General features: G+C 40.7%; 3 protein-coding genes and 1 long non-coding RNA gene across 5 annotated transcripts; 2 read left to right on the plus strand and 2 right to left on the minus strand.

Moving 5' to 3' along the window:
- Nucleotides 1–804: 804 nt before the first annotated feature.
- slc7a6os (solute carrier family 7 member 6 opposite strand) lies at nt 805–11939 on the plus strand. Of its 2 annotated transcripts, none has more exons than XM_085412160.1 (5): nt 805–1063; nt 2402–2731; nt 5432–5638; nt 7882–8014; nt 9309–9676. In XM_085412160.1, exons 1-5 carry the CDS (start codon nt 875–877, stop codon nt 9659–9661), a joined length of 1212 nt encoding a protein of 403 aa, XP_085268286.1. In that variant the 5' UTR covers nt 805–874; the 3' UTR covers nt 9662–9676. The 2 variants fall into 2 exon arrangements, with proteins under 2 accessions (XP_085268286.1, XP_085268364.1); XM_085412238.1 differs by lacking the exon at nt 9309–9676 and adding an exon at nt 11060–11939 and having other exon boundaries at nt 812–1063.
- Nucleotides 8838–9375, minus strand: LOC146678169 (uncharacterized). The gene is made up of 2 exons (XR_014912539.1): nt 9253–9375; nt 8838–9005 (listed from the first exon to the last, which is right to left on the minus strand). It is a non-coding gene; the product is annotated as an uncharacterized LOC146678169 (long non-coding RNA).
- A 3873-nt stretch (nt 11940–15812) lies between the features above and the next one.
- On the plus strand, nt 15813–19736 carry LOC146678170 (uncharacterized). The gene is made up of 3 exons (XM_085412439.1): nt 15813–16006; nt 16457–16532; nt 16656–19736. Exons 2-3 carry the CDS (start codon nt 16458–16460, stop codon nt 18510–18512), a joined length of 1932 nt encoding a protein of 643 aa, XP_085268565.1. The 5' UTR covers nt 15813–16006; nt 16457; the 3' UTR covers nt 18513–19736.
- Nucleotides 19737–19904: 168 nt separating this feature from the next.
- On the minus strand, nt 19905–23142 carry LOC146678171 (uncharacterized). The gene is made up of 3 exons (XM_085412559.1): nt 22511–23142; nt 21873–21990; nt 19905–20370 (listed from the first exon to the last, which is right to left on the minus strand). Exons 1-3 carry the CDS (start codon nt 23102–23104, stop codon nt 20153–20155), a joined length of 930 nt encoding a protein of 309 aa, XP_085268685.1. The 5' UTR covers nt 23105–23142; the 3' UTR covers nt 19905–20152.
- Between the last annotated feature and the right edge of the window lie 575 nt (nt 23143–23717).

Here is a 23717-nt window from a genome sequence, read left to right on the forward strand (position 1 = left end):
ATAACCATTGTTTTACTTTGGGCAGCTGAAGTCTATTTTGTGGACAAAATTGTTGCACTGTTAGGCTATATAAACAGGATTATGAAATTTCACTAGTAAAAGGTCTTTGTAAAACAGTTATTCCACCCGAAACAATTTTCAGGTTAGTGCAGCACCATCTTTGTGTGATAACAGATTTATTTTTAGGTTGATTTTATGATCAAATGTTATATTATGTATAATATTATGTATAATACAATTTTTGTAATAAAATAAGTACAGTTTAAAAAATTTAAAAATATATATCAACACTGATCATGTTTTATTATTATTTTATTAACTGATTAAACCATAGATTGGGATGTTGGACTATTTTTGATAACTATGTTTGAAAGCATTTTTAAGTTTGGCAAAACGTTTGAGAACCACTTGCGACTCTTTTGTCCGGAGACAAAACACTGTAGAACTTTGCAGCTCCATCATCACAAAAACAAAAAAAACAAAACAAAAAAACATTTATGTATTTGAAAAAACAAAACACAGCAATCACAATGACGTAATGTCTAAAAAAAATAGCAGAAGTCCACAAAGTCAGCTTTTAATTGGACAACGTTAACAGGAAGTGCTTTTACTTTGAAGTTTTAAGAAGTAAAATGTTTAATGTTTTATTGAGATTGTGGATTACAGTGATACATTGGAAACTCGTGACAGCAGTTTAGTTAATTTAACTATATAATAATACGAGGAAACGTATCAAGTAAACTACATCAAAGAAATTATTATAGTTTTACGAGTTTCTTCACATTCGTAGTCACCGGAAATAAAAAAGGATTGCGCTCTCTCGTGTTTCCTTTCTTTCCAACTGCCAGACACACTAAAGAGAGACGGAGACAACATGGATCCAAATACTACGATTCTCCGAGTGAAAAGAAAAAGGGGAACCGACCCCGCAGATGCTTTGCTGCTGGCATGCAAACGTATCCGTCCCGAAACGTCCCAGAGCTCAGGCGAAACGGTACCTGAGCCCAACGAAGCCGAAGTGGAAAACTCTGTCTTCAAACTCGTGGCGACCGTAGCAACACAGGTGAGGGGCCCAATGCTATCGCCAGAGCAGCGGTCAGTGGAAGGGGTAGCTTTTGAAAAATAGTGGTGGTGGGGGGTGGTATTTATCACGATAGTTGAAACCACTCAGAAGAGCTGAGTGGGTGATAGCGAGCTGAATAAAGCTGCTGAGAGCGTCACTTACTGTCCGGAACAACGCGCCTTTGTGCTTATTGTTGTTAGCAATCATGCTAGCCCTAGCTACCCCACAAACTGTTGTTAGCTTGTTTTGTGTTTTTTACGTAATCTGGGCCTTGAAAACGAAGTGACAATTAAAATCCAGGCTGTGGTATGACTAACGTTTGAAGTAAATTAAATATTTACATGCGCAATTCAATAGACGAAATAAGACCCATTACGTAAGCTAATTAGATTAGCTGTAAACACTGCTATATACAGTTGTAGCACTGCATTTGTTTGTGTAATGTGTATACCGACCACTATGGTTTTCTTTGTGGGATTCGGTAAAACGGACAGATGGCTAATGCATCTTTTTCCACTTCAGTACATTTTGAGAATGCTTCCTTTAGTGAATGATGGGCGCAATGACTGAAAAATTGATATCACAATATTGATTCTGGTGAGCTTTTATATTGGGTTTTTTGTACTCAGTCTTGTGTCAGAAGTAAGCTGTCTTAAAGTTTTTAATGTCATTAGGAAGTGAAATGGGTATGAATAAAACCACAGCCAAAATGAGGAATACACCACTCCTAGGCTCTGATGAAAAAGTTAACTATTTGGGAGGCGGATAAGGAGTCTCTCCTTAACAGGCTTTTCTGTCTTTTCTGCATTTTTAGGTGCGTGTAATGTCTTTTTATTTTTTTAACAGTAGGCTTTTCCTGGTGATAACTATGCTTTGGGAGGTGACCAAGCAAATAACCATAATTGAGTCACATACAGTTAAGGCAAAGACTCTTTGTTACCTTACATATTTCTCTGGATTTTCCTTTTATTTCTTGCCATTTGATGAATGTTGATTGTCATTTTTGTGCTAGACCTATATTGTCTTTTGAGGGCACCAAACATTTCTATGCGCAGAGAAAATTCTGGTCATTGTGTTTTCAACATGTGAATCTTGCATCTTTGCACATGTCCTATTGCTACTATTGTCTATTGTTACAAATTGGTTGTTTCCCCGTTGTAGAAAATTGGATGTGGGGTTTTTAATTGTTGGATTTCGATAATATTTGCATTAAATTAGTGGAACCGCGAGTAAGATGAGTGTGCAGTTCCGGCAGCTTCTATGAGTTGGGAATTAAAAGGGAAATCCATATTTATGTTAAAGCCTCGTGGGTTGTTATCTTTGTCATCCCATCACCAGGAAGCTCCCGTTCAGACGCAGGTTCGACAGGCTTTGGCTCGGCCTCGCACAGCGCATGCACTGCGTCCCTCTGCTGCCAGCTCACAGCGGATACTTGGTGATTTACGCAGCACAAAGTGGAGTACTCGGAGAGAGGAACGCTACAGAATACTCTCAAGCCACCGTGCTGGTCTGTCAGCCCCAGCAGAGCAACAGACACCACAGATGGGTGCTTCTGAGTGTGTAGAGGAAACGGGGAAAGAGACGGACAAATGCTGGGGGCTGGGTGAAATCCAGGTGGTGGATCTGATCCATGAGGATGGAGAGGACCAGGATAAACCTTCAGGCAAGGTAAGTTGATAGTTGGAGATTCTGGGTTTTGTTTGCAGCAGTTGTCCTAGTGCTGTTTGGCAAGCGTACTCATGAACAGCCCAATCATCAGTTATTATACTCAATTTAGGGTCCTGATATGTTGCACCTTTTTCACTTAGTGGAGGCTAAATTACAGAAACAGTCAGTTAAAAAAATAAATACCATGCTGCCGTCAGACTGTTAAAAACTATAAGTGGTTGTCCTCATAGGGCTGCTTGATTGTATTTGGGATTGTTTAACACAGATTATCATTTTACCAGAATTTACCAGGCATTAAGCTTTTACTGAACACAATTGTGCAGTTTAACAAGTGCTTTTCAGAAGGCAGATGCTACAAATATCAATATAATTCAGTTGCTGAGAGTCATCCAGTCTTAGCTCAACCACATGGCTAGCACAGTCATCAACTGTTACTGACGCTATTATCATTGGTCGGTCTCACAGATCCAATCTTCTGATTTCTCATCGTGTCAGCACATTTCCTATTCTGTTAAGTAAGGATTGTCCTGGTAATTCATTTACTATAGTCATTAGAAATTAGAGAAAAAAAAACATTAACTGGTCAAAAGTAAGAAATTGTTCAGCAAACAGGCAGAATTGTTAAACAAATAGTGCATGTCTTCTTGAGCTCTCAGCGAAGGCGGTCGCACTTTCTCCTCTCCTCCTCACCCTTATCTTCCCTGCTTCGCCTCTATGTCCTTGTCTTGTCTTGTGTGAATTTACTTTCCCTGGAACAGTCTCTCACTGTCGTTCTCTAAACCTAAAAGAGAATTATGGATTTGATCAACTGGTCTCTGAGTGCTATTGACACCCTTTTCTCAACGAGAAGTCTGGGCTCGGGAGAGCCTGAGTGCCCTGGAGGGACTTTCCCTGCCGGTTACACGATGGACGGGTGGCAGAACTGGAGGACCGTGTGCCTGGCGGGACTGTCGATCGAGGACGCTGAAGATATCTACCTATTCGGAACCATGATAACAGGGTTATCATGCAGGCCCAAGGCTGGAGCCCACCAAAACAACTCCCTGATAACGACTGTGTGATGACTATTCTTCCCGCCCCATGAAGGACACCTGGATTGGCTGGAGGACTGTTTACTTAGCCTGATAGGCCGAAGGACACTGTCTCAACTAAACTATGGACACACACACACACACACTTACACTGAAAAGCACTCACTCATCCCCCTCCCTTTCCAACGCCTTTGATGCTTGTGCCCTACCGGGGATGATAGCAGTCAACTGGACCAGCACAGATGCTGCAGGACCGGATGCGCTGTCTACGCCGGCTCTCTTACCCTTTACCCGCCCCTGTTGCTTGTCTCGTGTTTCTATGGTGTATTGATAGTCATGTGCTTTTGTGCTGAGGTGTTTTTTCTTTTATCAAACTGTTCTCCCACTAGGAGCTCAGTCTGAGTGGAGTTTTTTTTCTCCTCCTCTTACCTCATGTAGTGTATTTTCGTTGTTTTTTTCCTATCAGCCTACCTTCTGACATGTCTGCCCAATGTGATGTTTGTGTAAAGTTGGTCAGAAGGTTCCTTTGTGAGTGCGCATGCGCCATTAGCGTGCTGCCTGCTGTAACCCCTAATTTCCCTCGGGATGAATAAAGTATTCTGAGTCTGATTATTTAAAAACCTTTTGGAAGTGCATTCTTCCCCAATCGAATCACATTGATCTCTGGTCTTGCAATGTTGGATTGGAAGTGTGGCTAGTGTTAGCAGGGCTAGCAGGAGCAGCAGCAATCTTTTCTTGGAGTTTAAAAACCATGCACGAACAACACTGCATTACTCCAGTTGAGCTTTCACTGCTGACAAATAGACAGGGAGGGAGAGAGAGACACACACACACACACACACACACACACACACACACACACACACACACACACACACTGCAGGCCTAGCTAGTTCTAGACCAGGGGTGTCAAACTCAAATACACAGTGGGCCAAAATTCAAAACTGGAACAAAGTCGCGGGCTAACGTTAATATTTATTGAAACATATTTATTCCTCCAGATATAAGAATGAATCTTTTCTTATGGACTCAAACACGTTTTGCTGAAAAACTGAATATGGAACAAGCAAAAGTTAATACTAAACAATATATATATTAGCTGTATAATACCAGTAGGCCAGCTCTAATAGTAATTTGGTATGGCTTCGCGGGCCAAATGTAATTAGTCTGCGGGCCAAATTTGGCCCGCGGGCCAGAGTTTGACACCTATGTTCTAGACTGTGACATAACATCTCAGAACAGTTAAATAGTGTTGCACGTGTATAATTAGCTTAACTATACCAACCAGCCAGGTCAGCTGTGTTAAGGTGTCTGATCGAAGAGTCACGTTCATTTGGCTTTTTAAGAAGCGTTCAGGCTCGACCGTTTCAGTCACAATTTCAGTCGTGTGCTTCAGCTGTAGGAAAGATCACTTACTTTAGTGAGAATGTCTGGAGTTACTGCAGCCACTGGTATTACACTGCCTACCAGCAAACACATGAAGCTCACAACTTGCCTCTTCCTAACAGCATGTGTTTTGATAGTTACCGGTAAACAGCTGTGAGATTTTTTTTTTTTTTTTTTCCAGTATTGATGTAAATGTCATTTAATTTGCCATTAGGCCCAACTAGACTGACTATCAGCTCATTAATTTGTTCCATTTCTAATCACTTGCTTTATTTTTCTAAAGATACTGTCCTCAGAACCAGATGAGATTCTCTGTAACAACACCAAGATGCTGCGGGAGCGTCTGAGCATATCTGGAGATAGACTGGGGGAAGAGCACCGAGAGCAGGACGATGGCTACGTCTATGATCTTTACTACCAGGAAACGGTCACCCCAGGGTGGATCCAGGACATCCTGTCTGTCAGAGCCTATGCTGATGAGGGAGAACTGGTGTGTGTGGATGGATGGACGGACAGATGAATGAGTGCTGAAATTGGAGTGAGTGAATGGGTGGAGTGGTCCAAATTTTACAGTGGGGCAAAAAAGTATTTAGTCAGCCACCGATTGTGCAAGTTCCCCCACCTAAAATGATGACAGAGGTCAGTAATTTGCACCAGAGGTACACTTCAACTGTGAGACACAGAATGTGAAAAAAAAAATCCATGAATCCACATGGTAGGATTTGTAAAGAATTTATTCGTAAATCAGGGTGGAAAATAAGTATTTGGTCAATAACAAAAATACAACTCAATACTTTGTAACATAACCTTTGTTGGCAATAACAGAGGTCAAACGTTTACTATAGGTCTTTACCAGGTTTGCACACACAGTAGCTGGTATTTTGGCCCATTCCTCCATGCAGATCTTCTCGAGAGCAGTGATGTTTTGGGGCTGTCGCCGAGCAACACGGACTTTCAACTCCCGCCACAGATTTTCTATGGGGTTGAGGTCTGGAGACTGGCTAGGCCACTCCAGGATTTTCAAATGCTTCTTACGGAGCCACTCCTTTGTTGCCCGGGCGGTGTGTTTTGGATCATTGTCATGTTGGAAGACCCAGCCTCGTTTCATCTTCAAAGTTCTCACTGATGGAAGGAGGTTTTGGCTCAAAATCTCACGATACATGGCCCCATTCATTCTGTCCTTAACACGGATCAGTCGTCCTGTCCCCTTGGCAGAAAAACAGCCCCATAGCATGATGTTTCCACCCCCATGCTTCACAGTAGGTATGGTGTTCTTGGGATGCAACTCAGTATTCTTCTTCCTCCAAACACGACGAGTTGAGTTTATACCAAAAAGTTCTGCTTTGGTTTCATCTGACCACATGACATTCTCCCAATCCTCTGCTGTATCATACATGTGCTCTCTGGCAAACTTCAGACGGGCCTGGACATGCACTGGCTTCAGCAGCGGAACACGTCTGGCACTGCGGGATTTGATTCCCTGCCGTTGTAGTGTGTTACTGATGGTGACCTTTGTTACTTTGGTCCCAGCTCTCTGCAGGTCATTCACCAGGTCCCCCCGTGTGGTTCTGGGATCTTTGCTCACCGTTCTCATGATCATTTTGACCCCACGGGATGAGATCTTGCGTGGAGCCCCAGATCGAGGGAGATTATCAGTGGTCTTGTATGTCTTCCATTTTCTGATGATTGCTCCCACAGTTGATTTTTTCACACCAAGCTGCTTGCCTATTGTAGATTCACTCTTCCCAGTCTGGTGCAGGTCTACAATACTTTTCCTGGTGTCCTTCGAAAGCTCTTTGGTCTTGGCCATGGCGGAGTTTGGAGTCTGACTGTTTGAGGCTGTGGACAGGTGTCTTTTATACAGATGATGAGTTCAAACAGGTGCCATCCACACAGGTAACGAGTGGGGGACAGAAAAGCTTCTTACAGAAGACGTTACAGGTCTGTGAGAGCCAGAGATTTTCCTTGTTTGAGGTGACCAAATACTTATTTTCCACCCTAATTTACAAATAAATTCTTTACAAATCCTACCATGTGAATTCATGGATTTTTTTTTTCTTTTTTTTTCACATTCTGTCTCTCACAGTTGAAGTGTACCTCTGGTGCAAATTACTGACCTCTGTCATCATTTTAAGTGGGGGAACTTGCACAATCGGTGGCTGACTAAATACTTTTTTGCCCCACTGTATATTTGGAAAAATAAATGATGGTCAGGTGGTAAACAGGTGGCCTTTAAAGCAGAAATATTATTTGATATTTACAGGGGAGTATCCTGTCATTGCTATAAAATGATCGCTTGTTTGTAAACAAGCATCACTACTTTGTAATGGTGCCTGGGGAATGTAGAAACATTTTGTTGCATTACTGCCACCTTCTGGTGGTGGTAGTTCATTACAGTTTGGCACTAGTTTAAAATAATCTCAAAAGGGTAGAAGAGGGGTTAAGATGAGAAAAATGTTGGGGTTTTTTGTAACTTAACTGATGATTTTTAAATGGTGTTTATTTTAAAGCATTGAAAGTAAAAATTTAAGCAAGAAGATTGTTTAGTTTTGTTGCCCTGGATGTGTGGAGAAGTAATTTGCCAAAGCATACCGTTAGGGTTTCTTCTTATCAGTGATGACTCAAAATCTCACTGGTAATTTTTAATATCAAACCACAACACTGACTTAAACATTTATAAAAAAAAAAAAAAAAAAAAAGCTTTTCTGATAAATGTGGTGTTTTTAATCTCAGGTTCCTGACCTTGTGGTTCATGAAGAGGAAGTGTATGAAGATGAGGATGATGAGAACGAGGAAGGCAACTGGAGGAATGACTACCCTGATGAGGAGAGCAATACAGACAGTGACAGAGAGGAGCGCTATGGTGGTATGTATTTAGAAACATGTCAGTTATTCAGTGCTGCAGTCTCTACTTGAACTCCTGTTAATTTAAACAAATGTCTCCCATTTCATCTTTTACTATGATAGCAAGATGCCAAAAGTTATTTGGTCAAACCAGGTTAGTGTGATATTCTAGTCATTTTCACTCATAGACAGTATCCTAAGGTCTTAGTTATACTTTTGATTGTCTAGACCTCTGCATTACGAAACTTAGTGTGCATAACTTGAGAATTGGTTCTCTACAAGAACTCATTCAAAGTCGTTCATTTCCTTCCTTCCTTTGCTTGCCAATCAATTGCACTTGCACTACATTTAGCTGATTTCAGTTGTTGTGCCAGAGGAGGAAAATGGTGGCGCAGTCTACAGAGTGGATATAGACAGTACTTTTATTCTTATTGTAAAAGAGGCTGCAGTGTCCGTTTCTACCTGTTCATGTTTCTAAAGTAGAATCACTGTGGCGATCCATTTGAATGTCTGTGTGCTGGTTTTCATCTTTTGCTTTTTGTTGTCAGTTTTGCATTCATACCGAAATACCAAGAGAAAGCTCATATGAGTATCCTCATTAAAATACAGATTTGTGTTGGTGTGTGGGACTGTAGCCTGTATGTTTGTATTGTTACATTGATATTTATGAGAGTGCATTTCAGTTCATTTTAAGGAGAAATGCCAAAGTAATGTAACAAGTAGTGTATCGTGTTACTTTCTCCTGAGTGTAATTCTTTTTTTTTTTTTTTTTTTTTTTTTTTTTTTAAATGACATCAGAAACAGCAGTATGCGACATTACGTGATGGCAGAGCTTCAGTTCATCCTTTGTCATTTTTTTTTTTTTTTTTTTTTTTTTTTTTTTTTTAATAAATAGGACAGGGGGAATGAATGAGAGAAAGAGGGGGAGAGAAAGAAAGAAAACCAAAGGGGAGAAGAGACGGTGAGAAGGGGGGGGAAGAGAGAGAAAAAAAAAAAAAGAACTCCTGGGTCACCTGTATGGAGAGAAAAAAAAAAAAACAAACAAAAAAAACAAACAGAGGAGACAGCAAACAACAAAGAGTAACATAATAATAGAGAAAACAAAGCACCATCACAATAAACTAGCTAGTCATAGATATCAATATTTACTAAATAATAAACGATATTGTGCAGCACGCAAGATAGACAGCGCACAGTGTGCTTTGAGGCAGCAGCCAAGAAAGCTTTAGTCCGCGTCTGTGAATACCCATGTGTGCATACCTGTGTGGATCAGCATGCTTGCATTCCAAAGGTTTCTCCATGTAATGATCTGCTAGGGAGTGTGGGGGGGCCACAGCCCCGTCCTCCAGGGTGTGAAGCAGGTATGGAGGAGATCAAAACTCCAGACATCCAGAGGCCCCCAGAACACAAGAGACCATGGAAGACCAACAGAGGGGCAGCCGCGCCACTGTCCCAGAAAGAGCTGAGGAGAGTCCCAGATGAGGGCTCGCCCAGCAGCCGCGGAGCAGAAGTCAGGGGGAGTTGCAGTGACGCGCCCGTGAGCTCCGCCGGCCCCCAGCTGTGCCTGAGTGACCGAGCCCCAGGCCGAGAGGCCGGGGGCACCCCACCTCCAAAGGGGCCCGAGCGAGCCCCAGGCTCCAGGCCCCGACAAGCGGCCGCCAAGGAGTGAGCCGGTGTGTACCCGGACGCCCACCCCCTGACACAAAGAACCACCAACACACCGACACCTGAGGGAGTCCGCCACCGGCAGGGGAAGTGGTGGTGGGTGGAGATAGGCCTCCAAACCTTGGAGGGCCTGAGGTGTCCCCAGAGAGGTGGCGTCTGATACCCAACCTGACATATAGACACAGACATACAGGCACACACAGACACAAACATCCATTCCCACCCTCATGCTCTCATATGCACTTACTCCACACTCAACCAACGTGGAGACAGACATAAAGAGACGTTGTACACACGATCACACTCCCCAAGCGTACTCTACAAACCGGGTCTAGGTACCCTTGCCCCTGGAGGGGGGAGTTGCACCCAGACCCAGGTGGTGTTACCCTTTTCCCTGCGGTGGGGAGAGGCAGACCGCCCCGACTCCGCAGCAGCAGGGAGGCCCCACACCCCAGACCGCAGTCGGACGGCCAACTCCTCCTACTAGCCCTCCCGCTCCAGCAGGCCGCAGAGAATGGGGGTGGGAGAAGACTCCAAACCTCCCTCCACCCGCTCATTGTAGTGTTGATGCATGTGTGTTCTAAGGTGCAATTAAAACCCAGGAGGGCATGGAGCTACCTGCCAAGGAGCAGCAGGTAAGCGCATAGTCCCTCCTGCTAGCCCTCAATGACTAAGTGTATTTAAAATTGAGAGGTGGGCAACGACGTCAGGGGTGAGGTGTACACCCTGATGGTGATTTGGACTCCGTGATTGTGCCCACCCCCAAGATCCTATATGTATGTGTAATGAGAGTGTGAATAATGTGAATGTCTAAGTTGTGGGATAAAATTGAGGCAGAGGCAGCCAGAAGGGGACAGGGGGGGGGGGGTAGCCTCCTCTGCACCCTGGTGACATACCCCCATCCTGAGTGTAATTCGATTAAATGAAATTTATTGATCCCTAGGGTTTTTTTTTTTTTTTTTTTAAGTATTCTGATTCTGATTAAGGAAACTACTGCATTACTTTTAAGAAAAGTGTTCTGCTTAAGACTGTATGTAGGACATGGATGGAGCCACCACGTCACTCAATGGTTTTTGTAGTCTTTCAGACCAGGAAGTTAACATATATGGGTGAGAAGGTTCGGTGCTGAGGTTTGTAGATTGCATCGATAAACTCGCAAGACAGACATAGATACGTGCTAGTTGTTGCTAAGCAACGGACTGATGAAACACTTACTAAAACTAGAGTACAGATTTCGCAATATTTACCAACTTCAAATGGCAATTCAGTGAAGTTCAGTTCACTAAGCTGTTGTTTCTTGCTCCCTGTGTGTTTGCTTCATTTTTCAGCCTCAGTGTCACTTAGTGCAAACAAGTGTTAAATGGTGTTTATTTGCTAACCATTGCATTTGCCTTCTGTGCAGGATACTGGGAGGAGGAACACTCCTACAGCAGGAGGAGCTGGCAGCGCTACCAGAGGGAAGTGATGCATGAGCTGGGCTGCCGTGGTGGTGACGACGACGACAACGGCGATGATGACGATGGAGACAAATATGATTCCGATTGATCTGCTCTTCACCCCACTTGTAGTGGATCTTTCCAGTTACCTTTCCACAAGTAACCCCTTACTCTGTGCAACATCTGTGTAGCAGAGACTGAAAAGGTTATAAAGAAATCACTTTTCACAGTGTAGCAGTTTATGTGTAGCACTCAACAAATGGGCAACCTTTCTGGAAAACACCGGGAAACAATACCTTGGTTAAAAACGTGCCAAAAGTATTTTGTCACAGTTATGAAGTTCAGTGGCCACTAACTGATCAGATCATTTTCCTACACAGATGGTGATGGAGTAGGTGAGTTATTTGCAGAAGGGTCCCGTGTGTCCTTTTTGGTTTTTTTAAACTGTGGTGGAGTGAATTCATGTGTGGATGTTTGTTCAAAGTGGATGTGTGTTAGAAAATGTTGCACATTAGTGTGGTATGCCTCGTATGCTTTGTGCTCTTATCCTTCTGTTAGTGAGACGTCTCGGGCCGCGCGTGGTTGCAGTTTAGGGTGTTTGCATTTTGTGCATGGTAGTGCGTGAACGTATAACTGTGTTAGATTTTTTTTTTTTTTTTTTTTTTTTTGCATAATGTGAAAGCGTGGTGCATCAATTCTGTTGTGGGTGTGCGAGTTGGGTTCAGAAAATCTCCTCTGGAGTTTAAATTGTTTCTCTTGGATGCCTGTTCTGTTAAGGTTTTTGTAAATATGTAGATGTGTATAAAAGAAAAGCTTTCAAAATAAACATGAAACATCTCAGTGTCAGTTTGTCCTGCATTCTAAAGAAGAGGTTAAAATGTATTACTATGCCATATCATTGGTTTGTAAAACATGTATAAATATCTTATTACTTTATAAACATAGTTTGAGTTCAAAGGCTTAGATGGATTAATGGCAGGTTCTTTCTTTATTTTAATTTTTTTTTTCAACCTGGTTAAGTGACCATGGTAACTTCTGCTCAACCTATAGCCAGTTAAGAGCAGAGACCTGTACTGTGAAGCAGGATTTGGGCTAATCCAGGGCCCCGTACAATAAAGGGGGTTCTGACTATCCAGGGTATCATTCCACTATCACTTGCTAATATTGGCAATTGGGACACACAGACCACTTAAAGTGGTTATCAACACTTAAAAGTTATTCCAGGGTTTCCCCTGGATGTTCACATGAAAGGAGCGCTGTTAACAGAATTTAAGCAATTTATAAGTTGCAGGATCATGACTCTTCCACAGAAACTGATCCCCAAAAGTGCCACCTACTTCAGAAACACAATGTGCCTGTGAAATGCAACACACAATTAATAGTGCAGAAACTGGTTAATCTGGTGATTTAGCACATAAAATAAACATTTTAATTTAATTGGCTGCGTCCCTGTCAGTGCTGCTGTTTATTTCTAAGGTGACGGCCCATTACAGCTCAGAATTCCAATATATAAGCTTAGTTTACATACTTAATGTGTGGTCACCAAGTATCTTCCGTAGATGTCCTATTTTAAGATCAGATTTTAATGCTATGGAACAATAATTGTTTCCTGCCAACAGGGGAAAAAATCAAGGAATGAATGTGTCTAATAATCTTTATTTATTACTAACACTCATTATGGAAAGGAAAAGACATTAGAAACAGCAGAAAAATTGAACACTCTGCTACTCCCCCCACAGAGCTCTTTGTCCAGAGCTGGTTAGTTTCCAGAGTAGAGATCAACAGATCATTCTGCTGATGTGGGTAAACTCCTTCTGTTGGTAGTCCTTTTCAGTATGGTGTCAAAATACACCAGATGATGTATTGTTTTAATCAAAAATATGAGCACAGATGTCTGTGAGCCTTAGGGTGGTAAACTCCACCACACAAGCACATCAATTAATACTCTGTTACCCATCTAGACTTTAGAGCAGCGGTCTCCAACTCCAGGCCTCGAGGGCCGGTGTCCTACAGTTTTTAGATGTGTCCTTGATCCAACACAGCTGATTTAAATGGCTAAATTACCTCCTCAACATGTCTTGCAGTTCTCCAGAGGCCTGTAATGAACTAATTTGATTCAGGTGTGTAGACCCAGGGTGCGATCTAAAGCCTGCAGGACACCAGCCCTCGAGGCCTGGAGTTGGAGACCCACGGAATACAGGAAGAAAATGTAAATTTGAGGGGTTGTTTTTATATACAGCAATTACAGAAGCTTGAATTTCATCAGGATACTTTTCATTTCTCACATAAGAAAAATAATGGTGAGCATCACCAGCGTGGTACAGTTCCAATTGTAACAGTTATTGTTATGTAAATATATCAATTGCATATACATAGGAAATTGATATCATAGATTGTGATACAGTTTACTTTTTGTTGTACAGTAAACCTGTCAGCTGGTCCAGCTGAGGTGTACAGGGACCAGTATCCCCGCCCCCTGCTGCTAGGTAACTTTCCCACCCATCCTCCAGCCAAACACAGCTGCAGGGTCAGGTAGCAGCCAAGGTCCTGGCCAGAGGCCAGCGACAAGTCAAAGCCTTTGGCTTTGACTCATCACAATTGTTGGGCAATCGTGGCTCAAGAGTTGGGCGTTCGTCTTGTAATCGGAAGGTTGCCGGTTCGAGCCCCGGCTCAGACAGTCTACTGGTGGTGGTCAGAGGGCCCAGTGGCGCCAGTGTCCGGCAGCCTCGCCTCTGTCAGTGCGCCCCAGGGCAGCTGTGGCTACAATGTAGCTTGCCATCAGCAGTGTGTGAATGGGTGGATGACTGAATGTGTAGAGCGCTTTGGGGTCCTTAGGGACTAGTAAAGTGCTATACAGGCCATTTACCATTTTACAATCGGTCATCACACATTAATCTTACCGTAATTATTAAATCTTACACAGCAAGTGGCACAATCTTATAATATACCTTATAACAACATTGGTTACATACTTAACATGGTGATTCTCATATATAAAAGTGTGTGTGTGTGTGTGTGTGTGTGTGTGTGTGTGTGTGTGTGTGTGTGTGTGAGAGAGAGACAGATTATATCACATGATATTTTATTGTGATGTGTTCAGGATCTCTGTTACAATGTTACTGTTTTGGTTGTGCTGCGTGAAAGGCGTTGAGTGTGCATTGGGGGAGGTTAGTTACTGGAGCTGCCCTGTTACTGTACCACCTTAATAAACCATGTGCTTAAGACTTTACGTGAAAGTTAAAATATATATGTTCAGTGCATAGATATATAGTGTGTATAGTTATATAGTTATATGTAGCCGCTAAGACTGGTGAACCTAAATCTTCACCACCACGTCTGTATACATGCAAGCGAAAAGGGGAGCGAGCGGATCAGCACTCAGGGCACAGAAACTAAGCTGGCTTCAAACACACCATTTATTTCCATAAAAAAAAAAAACACAGCCAGAATCACAAATACAAGTTAAAATTCCCCATATACAATAAAAATAGTGTTTGCAACCCGCTAAAAACCCTGCCAGGACTCCACACCTGAACACGGCCTCCCTCGTCTCACCGTCAGATGCAGGCAGAAGGGCATCCCTGCCCTGTTGTGAATTGCGGCCATCGCCACCCACTGTTGCTGTTCCTGCGTTGGGACTGGATCGCCGAACCCCCCCTACGGTGGCCCCTAGAGACAAAGCACGTACAAAATACAAAACACATGCAAAACCCATAGCACATGCAAAATACAAAACACTTACAAAATACAAAACACATGCAAAATACAAAACACATGCAAAATACAAAACACTTACAAAATACAAAACACATGCAAAATACAAAACACATGCAAAATACAAAACACATACAAAATACAAAACACATGCAAAAGACAAAACACATGCAAAATACAAAACACATGCAAAAGACAAAACACATGCAAAATACAAAACACATGCAAAAGACAAAACACATACAAAATACAAAACATATGCAAAATACAAAACACTTACAAAATCCAAAACACATGCAAAATACAAAACACATGCAAAAGACAAAACACATGCAAAATACAAAACACATGCAAAATACAAAACACATACAAAATACAAAACACATGCAAAAGACAAAACACATGCAAAATACAAAACACATGCAAAAGACAAAACACATACAAAATACAAAACATATGCAAAATACAAAACACATGCAAAATACAAAACACATACAAAATCCAAAGCACATGCAAAAGACAAAACACATGCAAAAGACAAAACACATGCAAAAGACAAAACACATGCAAAATACAAAGCACAACGGAAGTGCTCCAGGACGCTAGGGGCAGTGTTGAGTTTTTGTTACCTAGTGGCTACATAAGCCATGAAGTTTCTAATGACCGGATTTGGTGTGTGGCAGTAAAAGGTAAATGAACCTTTTTTTTAAATTATTTGAATATATATTAGTGTTTGTGTATAAATCAACAACTAATACACATATGTATGGAAGCCCGTTTCCGCCACTAAAAAAAAAAAAAAAAAAGATCCATAACTCGAAATTTCGAGTTATCTTTCTCGAAATTTCGACTTATTTTCTCGAAATTTCGAGTTATTTTCTCAAAATTCGGACTTATTAACTCGAAATTTCGAGTTATTAACTCGAAATTTTGAGAAAATAACTCGAAATTTCGAGAAAGATAACTCGAAATTTCGAGAAAATAAGTCGAAATTTTGAGAAAATAACTCGAAATTTCGAGTTAGCGCTGCCAATAAGAAATCTACGTGGCTGATGTCATTTCCTTGTTACCCGGAAGGATATGGCGCAAAGGGGTGCGCACTCAAAACTGGATCGTGTCGTGAGCTGCTGTATTAACAACAAATGGCGCCAGGTTCTTCAGTTTTGAATGCCTTCCTACAAATGATAACTGGATAAAAGGTATATAAAAACAGTGTGACAGCGATTGTTACATACAAAGTTGAATAGAATGCAACGTCAGGGTTAACCAAAGGTACCTATAAGGTTTCTGTTACACGCTAATGACACCTGTTACGTCTGATGAAACAGACGTTTTGCTGAAAGCATGCGTAATAACTATACAGCACTGTATAAAACAAAATCACAAATCACCCAAAACAGGGAATATGACTGACAACTATATAAATAAGGAACAAAACCAATAAAACTGTAACCAGACAACTGAGAAAATGTGGGATTGACTGTATTGTGATGCTGATTGTAGTTACAGTGCAAATGGACACTTAAAAATGCAGTTCCCACTTCTCCACCATAGTCAGAGCTCATAATGTAGGTAGGCACAGATACTTTGACGATAATATGGTGGCTTTATTTTAATTTTGTAATTTTAATTTACATCCTTCCTTACAGCATGGGAGACTTGACTGAATTCTTGAAACAAAGAGAAGTCTCTGAGGAAATTATACAGACCTTGGAGAATGAGAAGGTACTTAATTCCAACAAGATACTGGTTGAAATGCAACTTTTCCTCATTGTTCTTAAGTTAAAAATAGAATTGTATTTTCAAGGCTGGTTGTTTCAATAAATTAAATTATTTTTCCATCTTTAGATTGATGCCAGTGTCATAAGTCTAATGACAGATGAGGAGCTGAAGACTTATTTGCCATCATACGGTGATCGTCTAGCAGTATTTGGATTTTGCAGACGGAGGGGCAGCAGCCGCAAGTCAGCGCTTTTTGAACGGCTGAAATCCAAACTGTCCAAAAGAAAATTATCTGAAGAGGATGGCAGTAGCACACGGCAAGAAGAACATTCCCAAACAACCCATAAAAGAAATGCTCTGAAGAGAAATAGAAAAATAGAAATAGGATGGATGCATTATGATGAAGACACTGAGGTTTTCAAGCAGGTTAGAGCTAGACGAGGAGGAGGAACAAGAAAAATAGACATCTGCAAGGATGCCAAGAAAAGGGACATATTACAGGTTGCAACAGGCCTGTTCTTTCCAGATGGAGGAAACATTCAGGGGCCCTTAACAGATTTTGACTGTGATCTGAAGGATTATCAAGAGATGATAGTCGATGATGCATTGACAGTAGGAGAACTTTATCATGTCACAAAACTTAATATCCTCAGGTTCTACCTCACCACAAAGAAAAAACAAAATGACAGCCTTCAGAGCTCCAACCCAGGTTTGCATCCATCTTCAGAAATTGAAGCGAGTCCTCAAAACCAAACCTCTTCTTTTACTGTCACTACAGTCCAAACATCTGCTCCATTTGAAACAATCAGCCATGATGTGACATACATTGAAGACACTCCAAACGATAACCTTCCACAATCTTCCACGCAGTCTCTAAGCGCTAACACTTCTCACAGCAGTGACATTATTTTTGTTGGCCCCTTTTCTGACAGTGAGCCAATAAATTTGGATGACACCCTGATTTTTTCTCCACAACCTGGTCCATCCAGTGAGAGAGTGAGGAGAGTAGTGGTGGTCCACAGAGGGCAGGTAATGTCAGAGCTCATTTCACATTTTAGTGATAAGGACCTTGAAGATGTCGACATCAAAATCCAGGTCTTACTGCCTGATGGAACACCTGAAATGGCCCATGACGATGGGGGAGTTGTGAGAGACTGTCTTTCAGAATTCTGGAAAGAATTCTATGACCAGTGCACCACTGGAAACGTTTACAAAGTGCCCTTCTTAAGGCATGATCTTGGGCAACCGGAGTGGGAGAGTGTGGGCAGAATCATTGCATTTGGATGGGTTAGAGAGAAATATCTGCCTGTGAAAATTTCACCTGCCATTCTGGAACAAGCTGCCTTTGGATATGTAAAGAGTGATATTGTGGAGAATTTCCTTAAGTTCATGCCTGACTCTGAGCGTACAGTGTTAGAGGCGTGGCGATCAGACTTTAGCACCGTGGACCAAGAAGAACTTATAGACATACTTGATAACCACAGCTGCAGAAAGATACCAACAGCCTGCAATGCCACTGAAGTCCTATTGGAGCTTGCACACAAAACACTTGTCCAAGAGCCTGCCTATGTTATTGAACAGTGGGCAAGAACACTCAGCACTGCATGGGAAAGCCTTTGTGATCTATCTTCAGTTTATGAAACCCTCCAACCAACTGTGAGAAAAGTTCTCAAGTGTCTCACTTTCCCTGAAACAATGACGGCTCACCAGAAGCTGATTCAGAAATATCTAACTACATATGTGAAGAATGCTGAGAAGGAACATTTGTGTTTGTTCCTCAGGTTTTGCACAGGTTCAGATTTACATCTGGGAAAGAACATCATCATTGGGTTTAACGAACTGAAAGGTTTCCAGAGACGACCTGTGGCACACACATGTGGGTGTGTACTGGAGCTGTCGATAAATTATGACAGCTATCCTGACTTCAGATCGGAGATGAACAGTGTGTTGGAATCAAATGTGTGGGTTATGGACATTATCTAAAGGTTTGATTCACGGACAATGGCTTAAAAGCCATTGTTGTTTTACAACAGATTATATTTGAGTTGTGAACTAAGACTAAAGTGTTCCCATGTGAATGTCACAGCAAAGGTTTCAGGTGTTTAAAAACTGAGTTCCAAGAAAAAGTATTTGGTGAAATACCACTGTAATGCAATTTGAGGTACTTCTTTGTGTTTCTGTGTTTTCCTATTACAACTGAGGCAATATTTTTCTAAACACTTGTGAAATGCATTTCTGCAGAGGTCTCAGAGTGGCAGTCTGGAGACCATTTATAAGCATTCCCATTTCCTCAGTCAGCATGTGTGCATGTGAACAATGAAAGCAGTTTTTCCACCTTTTATTCATTTTTTCTATTATTTGAATCCAAAATCAACTTTAAAAAATGCATTAGGTTAATTTTAATTTGTCAAATTTTATTAATGTAATGTCAAAAGATGACATGTATTGTAGTGGTTCACCAGAAAATTAGAGATTGAGACCCCTGCAATATGTAGTGTATAGTACATGTAGGAGATATATGCAATATCTCCTACATGTTTTATCATTGTGCACACATTTTACAGTTTACAAGTCAGGTTTTACTTTATCATTGTATTTTATTACAGTTATGTTTGTACAGTTCTGTTTAGCCATCTGGGTTATGGTGACTTTTGCTAAATTGAATGGCCATAAGGCACACCTATATGCTTTTATTTTGGATTTCTGTGAAATCAGCAATTGCTTAGCTGAAGGTTGATTTTTGGTTGGCTTTTCCTGATTTTTGTAATGGAAAAAAACCCCTGTGTATCATAGCCCCCTTTTTCAAAACTACATAGCCGATGGGGTAGTTATTTAAAAGATATTTTCCTATATTTCTGTTTTCATGTTTGAGCCTAATGTATTTGCTTCATAGTGGTTTTAGACCACACGTTCTTATTCTTTAATTGTAGGATATTGTTATCAGATCTTGCCATATTATCCTCAATCTCTTTTTATTGTCCCATTCTTTTTGTATTTTTAATAATAATTGAACTTTTGCAAAACATATTGCATATTTTTGTTGAGTGTATTATCGTACTTTTTCCAAGTCTTGTGCTTGCAATTAGCTTTTTATAAGAATACTTTAAGGTTTTTTGTGTTACTGTAAATACAGTACAGTTATTTTGTTTTAAGACAAGATGATGGCAAAAGATCTGTGTTTTATAATAAAGTGTTCAATGAGACAAATTACATCTTTAATTTTGGTAATTTCTGGGTTTTTATTATTCTGAGGCGCAATCCGAAAAAGCATATTTACAAAAAGTTGAAATCATAATTCCAAGGTGACATGCGCTGCATATCCTCCAAATAGCAGGTCTAACGGACATTATGTTTACATATGTTTTAATAATAAGGCTTTTAAAACAAAAAATTGGTTTGTTAATTGAAATAAACCATCCAAAAAAAAAACAACCCTCCAAAAATTAAATACAATTTTTATAGCCTTTTTCAATTGGCCCTGTTCGTGAAATACATTTTCAGGCCCTCAAAACCCATGTATGTGTGCCCCAAAAACGACAACCATCCAAAAATTAATAACTCATAAAAGTTTACAATTTAAATATGAAAATACAGAATTAAAAATGCATAACGATGTCTAACCTTTAAGGCAAAAGCTCCAACTCAGTAAGCATCAACTGCCTTAGCTTTACATACAGATCCACTGTATGAAACACATCATCTGAGAAGTCCAGGTTATGTTCTGACATGAGTTCTACACAGAGATGAAAGACATCCTCTTCACATGGAAAGTCTTTGAACACGCATTCTTCAAGGCAGGCTTCAACTTTGTCCATATTGACATGTTTGAGACAGTCCCTCGTAGGGCTGAACGATATATCGCATTTGCGATAATATCGTGACATGATCAAGTGCAATTTTCTAACCGCAAAGGCTGCGATTATACTGCGATTATATTATACAATTCATGGGCTGCATCCTCCTGAGGCCGCATTTGTAGACCGATTACGTCACAGCGACGCGCCGAAGGCTGTCCAAATTACTACCATATCCCAGAATTCATAGCGCGGCCCAGCCAAACTCCAGTTTCCAGCAATGGCGGCCGCTACTAAGTTTTAAAATTACTCATACTAATCTTTCTGGGTCACAAAATAAACTTTTAACATATTTTCAGGCGAGAAAGTAGTTGTGTAAACATCAAATATCTGCTCGGTTTATCAAGATATCCCATATTTGCAAAAGTGCTTCGACGTTTTCAGAGGCGTCTGCTACCCACCAGCTCGACAGCTAGCCGGGAGCTCGAGGGTTACTGATGCGGCCGAGAACGGCACAACTCCCGGCACATCATTTTCAGATCACCGCGGAGTTTCGCTGCTCGGGTTAAACGTAATATATAAGTCACTTAGACAACCTAAAAATGTTATTGTTGGGCTTTTTTCAGTGTTTTGTTTGTTCGTGAGTAAATCGGTTTGGCTGAGATTAAAGTTATTAGATTAGATAAAATAAAACTTTATTAATCCCCCGGGTGGGTTCCTCCTTGGTTTTCACACAGCTGACTAAACGTCAAACAGAAAACTTATTAAACAGAAGTATGAGACAGTCGAGAATTTACACCAGTGTCTGGTTATATTTTAGATAGCAAGAAGCAGACGGCCGAGTTTATTAAACTCCACCGAGACAGCGGTGACGCTAATCAGAACTAGCCTTCTGATTAGCTAATCATAAGGCTAGACCGTCCAATTTCACGCCTTTAAACTTTAAAGGCGTGTTTGTGTGTGTGTTTATACAATTGCTATTATGTTTGCACTTTATGTGTAATGTTACTGACTGCAGAGATCAGTAAGATGTGTGTATTTTTTATTTATTAGTTTTATTTATTTAATATTATTTTTTAATTGAATGACTGTCTAGTAGTTCACAGATGTCGAAAAACTGAGTGTGGTAAAGCCACTGATTTTTTTTATGTATATTTCTGCAATCTGCACATTGTACTGACTTTCATTTTAATGTTTACACCAGGGTTCCTTGTCAGCACTTTATGCTCAGATGTTTGTAAGCTAAAAATAAACTATTGTGTATGTTCAAATATACTGTTGTGATTGAAGAAGTTAAATAAAAATGTCAGTCATCAATTCATGCATCACCTCATGTCATCATAACAGAGGTCTGTCTTCCAGGAAAGAACAGTTTAAAATTAATGTAATATAGTATTGGCCATACTATATGATGTATTGCTTGTCTTTGTTTAATAATACAGAAGACAAATACCTTAAAAAATAATCGCATATCGCATCGCAATCGCAATATTGGGGCAAAAAATCGCAATTAGATTATTTTCCATAATCGTTCAGCCCTAGTCCCTCGCGCCATAAATGTCTGGGAGGGCATACATAAAAGATGGTCGGCCATGAGGACTTCGGGAGTTGTGGACTGGGCGCATTCTGTGGTCATTCCAGGCCAAAGCAACTTCATTTAATTCTTCCTAGATGAAAACAAAATGAACAAAAGAAACATTTTCAGGCATACAATATGAAAATGTTAATGTACAAAAGCACAACTAACTTCTACATTGATTTTCTTAGCTTACACACCATTAATTTAGCTTTGAGCTACATTAATGATATATATCCGTATATATACACACACATACCTATACACACACACACACACACACACACACACACACACACACACACACACACATCATGAACAGACAGATACTTATTTACTTAGTTTTGACCCACCAAAAATGCTAACCGAGTACAGAGAGAGGCCTAAACACATAAATAATCAATGTGTTATAATGTATAATTGTGTTCCTTGATATATATGTGGAATTTTTTTTTTAACAAAACAGTTTAAAAAAAAAAAAAAAAAAACACTACTTTTCACGTGTACTTTAATATATCTGATGTTTCTATAATATACAAAGGCCGTGTGAGTTGTTACAAATTAAACAGTTACAATACATGTCGTTTACACAATCACCTATGTAAACTCACCTGTATAATGTGAAGAAAACAGAACTGGACCAATGATTTGTCCAAGAAAGAGTCTGAGAAGTGGCCATCCTCTCTTAGTTTGTCAAATAGTTCAATCCAGTACTGGATACACTGGCTTCGTAAGATTAGCCACCATCTTTCAATGCGTTGATTTCCTGTACTTGCTCCAAATATGACGTGCTCTCTTTCTGGTTCATTGTCTGTAAAGTGCAAAAATCGTTGCATGTGAGCCACATGGACGTTTTCTGTTCCTAGATCTAATCTCACTCGATCAGGGCAACCACCTTGTTGAATCACGGCATCCATGAAGTAGCCAGCAATTACTCTCGGGTCATTATTTGTCTTGTAAGCGTCTAGCCATATTATACTCCTTGAAAATCCGTCAATGCATCCACTGATTGCAATCCCAAATGGCTTCAGTTTATCGTAGCCGTCGATATGCCACACATAGTTGGGGCCTCTGCTATGATACACTCGCCTCCGCAGTCGTCTACGTGACCTCAAATCCACACCTTCTCCATCGAATAAACGGAGCAGAAGACGAACGGTTTCTCTGTCAGTAACAATGCCATTCATCCAACACTTCTGGTGCATCCAACGATACCCATGACACTGTCCTGAGGTTGCCAATTGTGCTGCCACCTCTCCCACCTCTGTTTTGTTCTTTCTGCGCCAAAGTCGGTTGTTGTGTAAAATCCTTTCAAGTGTACGGAGGCTGATAGTAATGCCATGTGATTCAGCTAATAACGCAAGAATCTCCTCATTTGTGAAGCCACGCTTAAAATACTCAGCAATTTGTGAATTCATGATCCGTATCTATAATTAGCATTTCTGTAGCATTTGTAGCTGAGGGCTTCAGCTTCCGGGTAACACGGAAATGACGTCATTCACATAGATTACTGATTGGCAGAGCTAACTCGAAATTATGAGAAAATAACTCAAAATTTCGAGTTATTTTTCTCATAATTTCGAGTTATTAAGTCGAAATTTCGAGTTGCTAAGTCGAAATTTCGAGTTGCTAAGTTGAAATTTCGAGAAAATAACTCGAAATTTCGAGTTAAGTATCCTTTTTTTTTTTTTTTTAGTGGCGGAAACGGGCTTCCATACATATGCTCTCAATTGTGTAATTTAAGTTATCTAGGTAGTTGTGTTTTGGAAGTTCAGTTTTACGCTAGCAACGTAGCTGTTGTGTTGGAAATGCGTCTGT

This window comes from Rhamphochromis longiceps, linkage group LG1, assembly GCF_057381845.1.
Source record: "Rhamphochromis longiceps isolate RC_006_pf linkage group LG1, R_longiceps_female_GT1.1, whole genome shotgun sequence".
NCBI lineage: Eukaryota > Metazoa > Chordata > Actinopteri > Cichliformes > Cichlidae > Rhamphochromis > Rhamphochromis longiceps.

What these genes read in the sequence shown, in the direction of transcription:
- slc7a6os (XM_085412160.1), top strand. Translation starts at nt 875, where the DNA reads ATGGATCCAAATACTACGATTCTCCGAGTGAAAAGAAAAAGGGGAACC. An exon ending in TGGCGACCGTAGCAACACAG is followed by an intron (nt 1,064 to 2,401) that starts GTGAGGGGCCCA and finishes TCCCATCACCAG; the next exon opens with GAAGCTCCCGTTCAGACGCA. An exon ending in CAGAGAGGAGCGCTATGGTG is followed by an intron (nt 8,015 to 9,308) that starts GTATGTATTTAG and finishes ATGATCTGCTAG; the next exon opens with GGAGTGTGGGGGGGCCACAG.
- LOC146678170 (XM_085412439.1), top strand. Translation starts at nt 16,458, where the DNA reads ATGGGAGACTTGACTGAATTCTTGAAACAAAGAGAAGTCTCTGAGGAA. An exon ending in AGACCTTGGAGAATGAGAAG is followed by an intron (nt 16,533 to 16,655) that starts GTACTTAATTCC and finishes TTCCATCTTTAG; the next exon opens with ATTGATGCCAGTGTCATAAG.
- LOC146678171 (XM_085412559.1), bottom strand. Translation starts at nt 23,104, where the DNA reads ATGCACCAGAAGTGTTGGATGAATGGCATTGTTACTGACAGAGAAACC. An exon ending in GTTTTCTTCACATTATACAG is followed by an intron (nt 21,991 to 22,510) that starts GTGAGTTTACAT and finishes GTTTTCATCTAG; the next exon opens with GAAGAATTAAATGAAGTTGC. An exon ending in CCTCCCAGACATTTATGGCG is followed by an intron (nt 20,371 to 21,872) that starts CGAGGGACTAGG and finishes CGTTCAGCCCTA; the next exon opens with CGAGGGACTGTCTCAAACAT.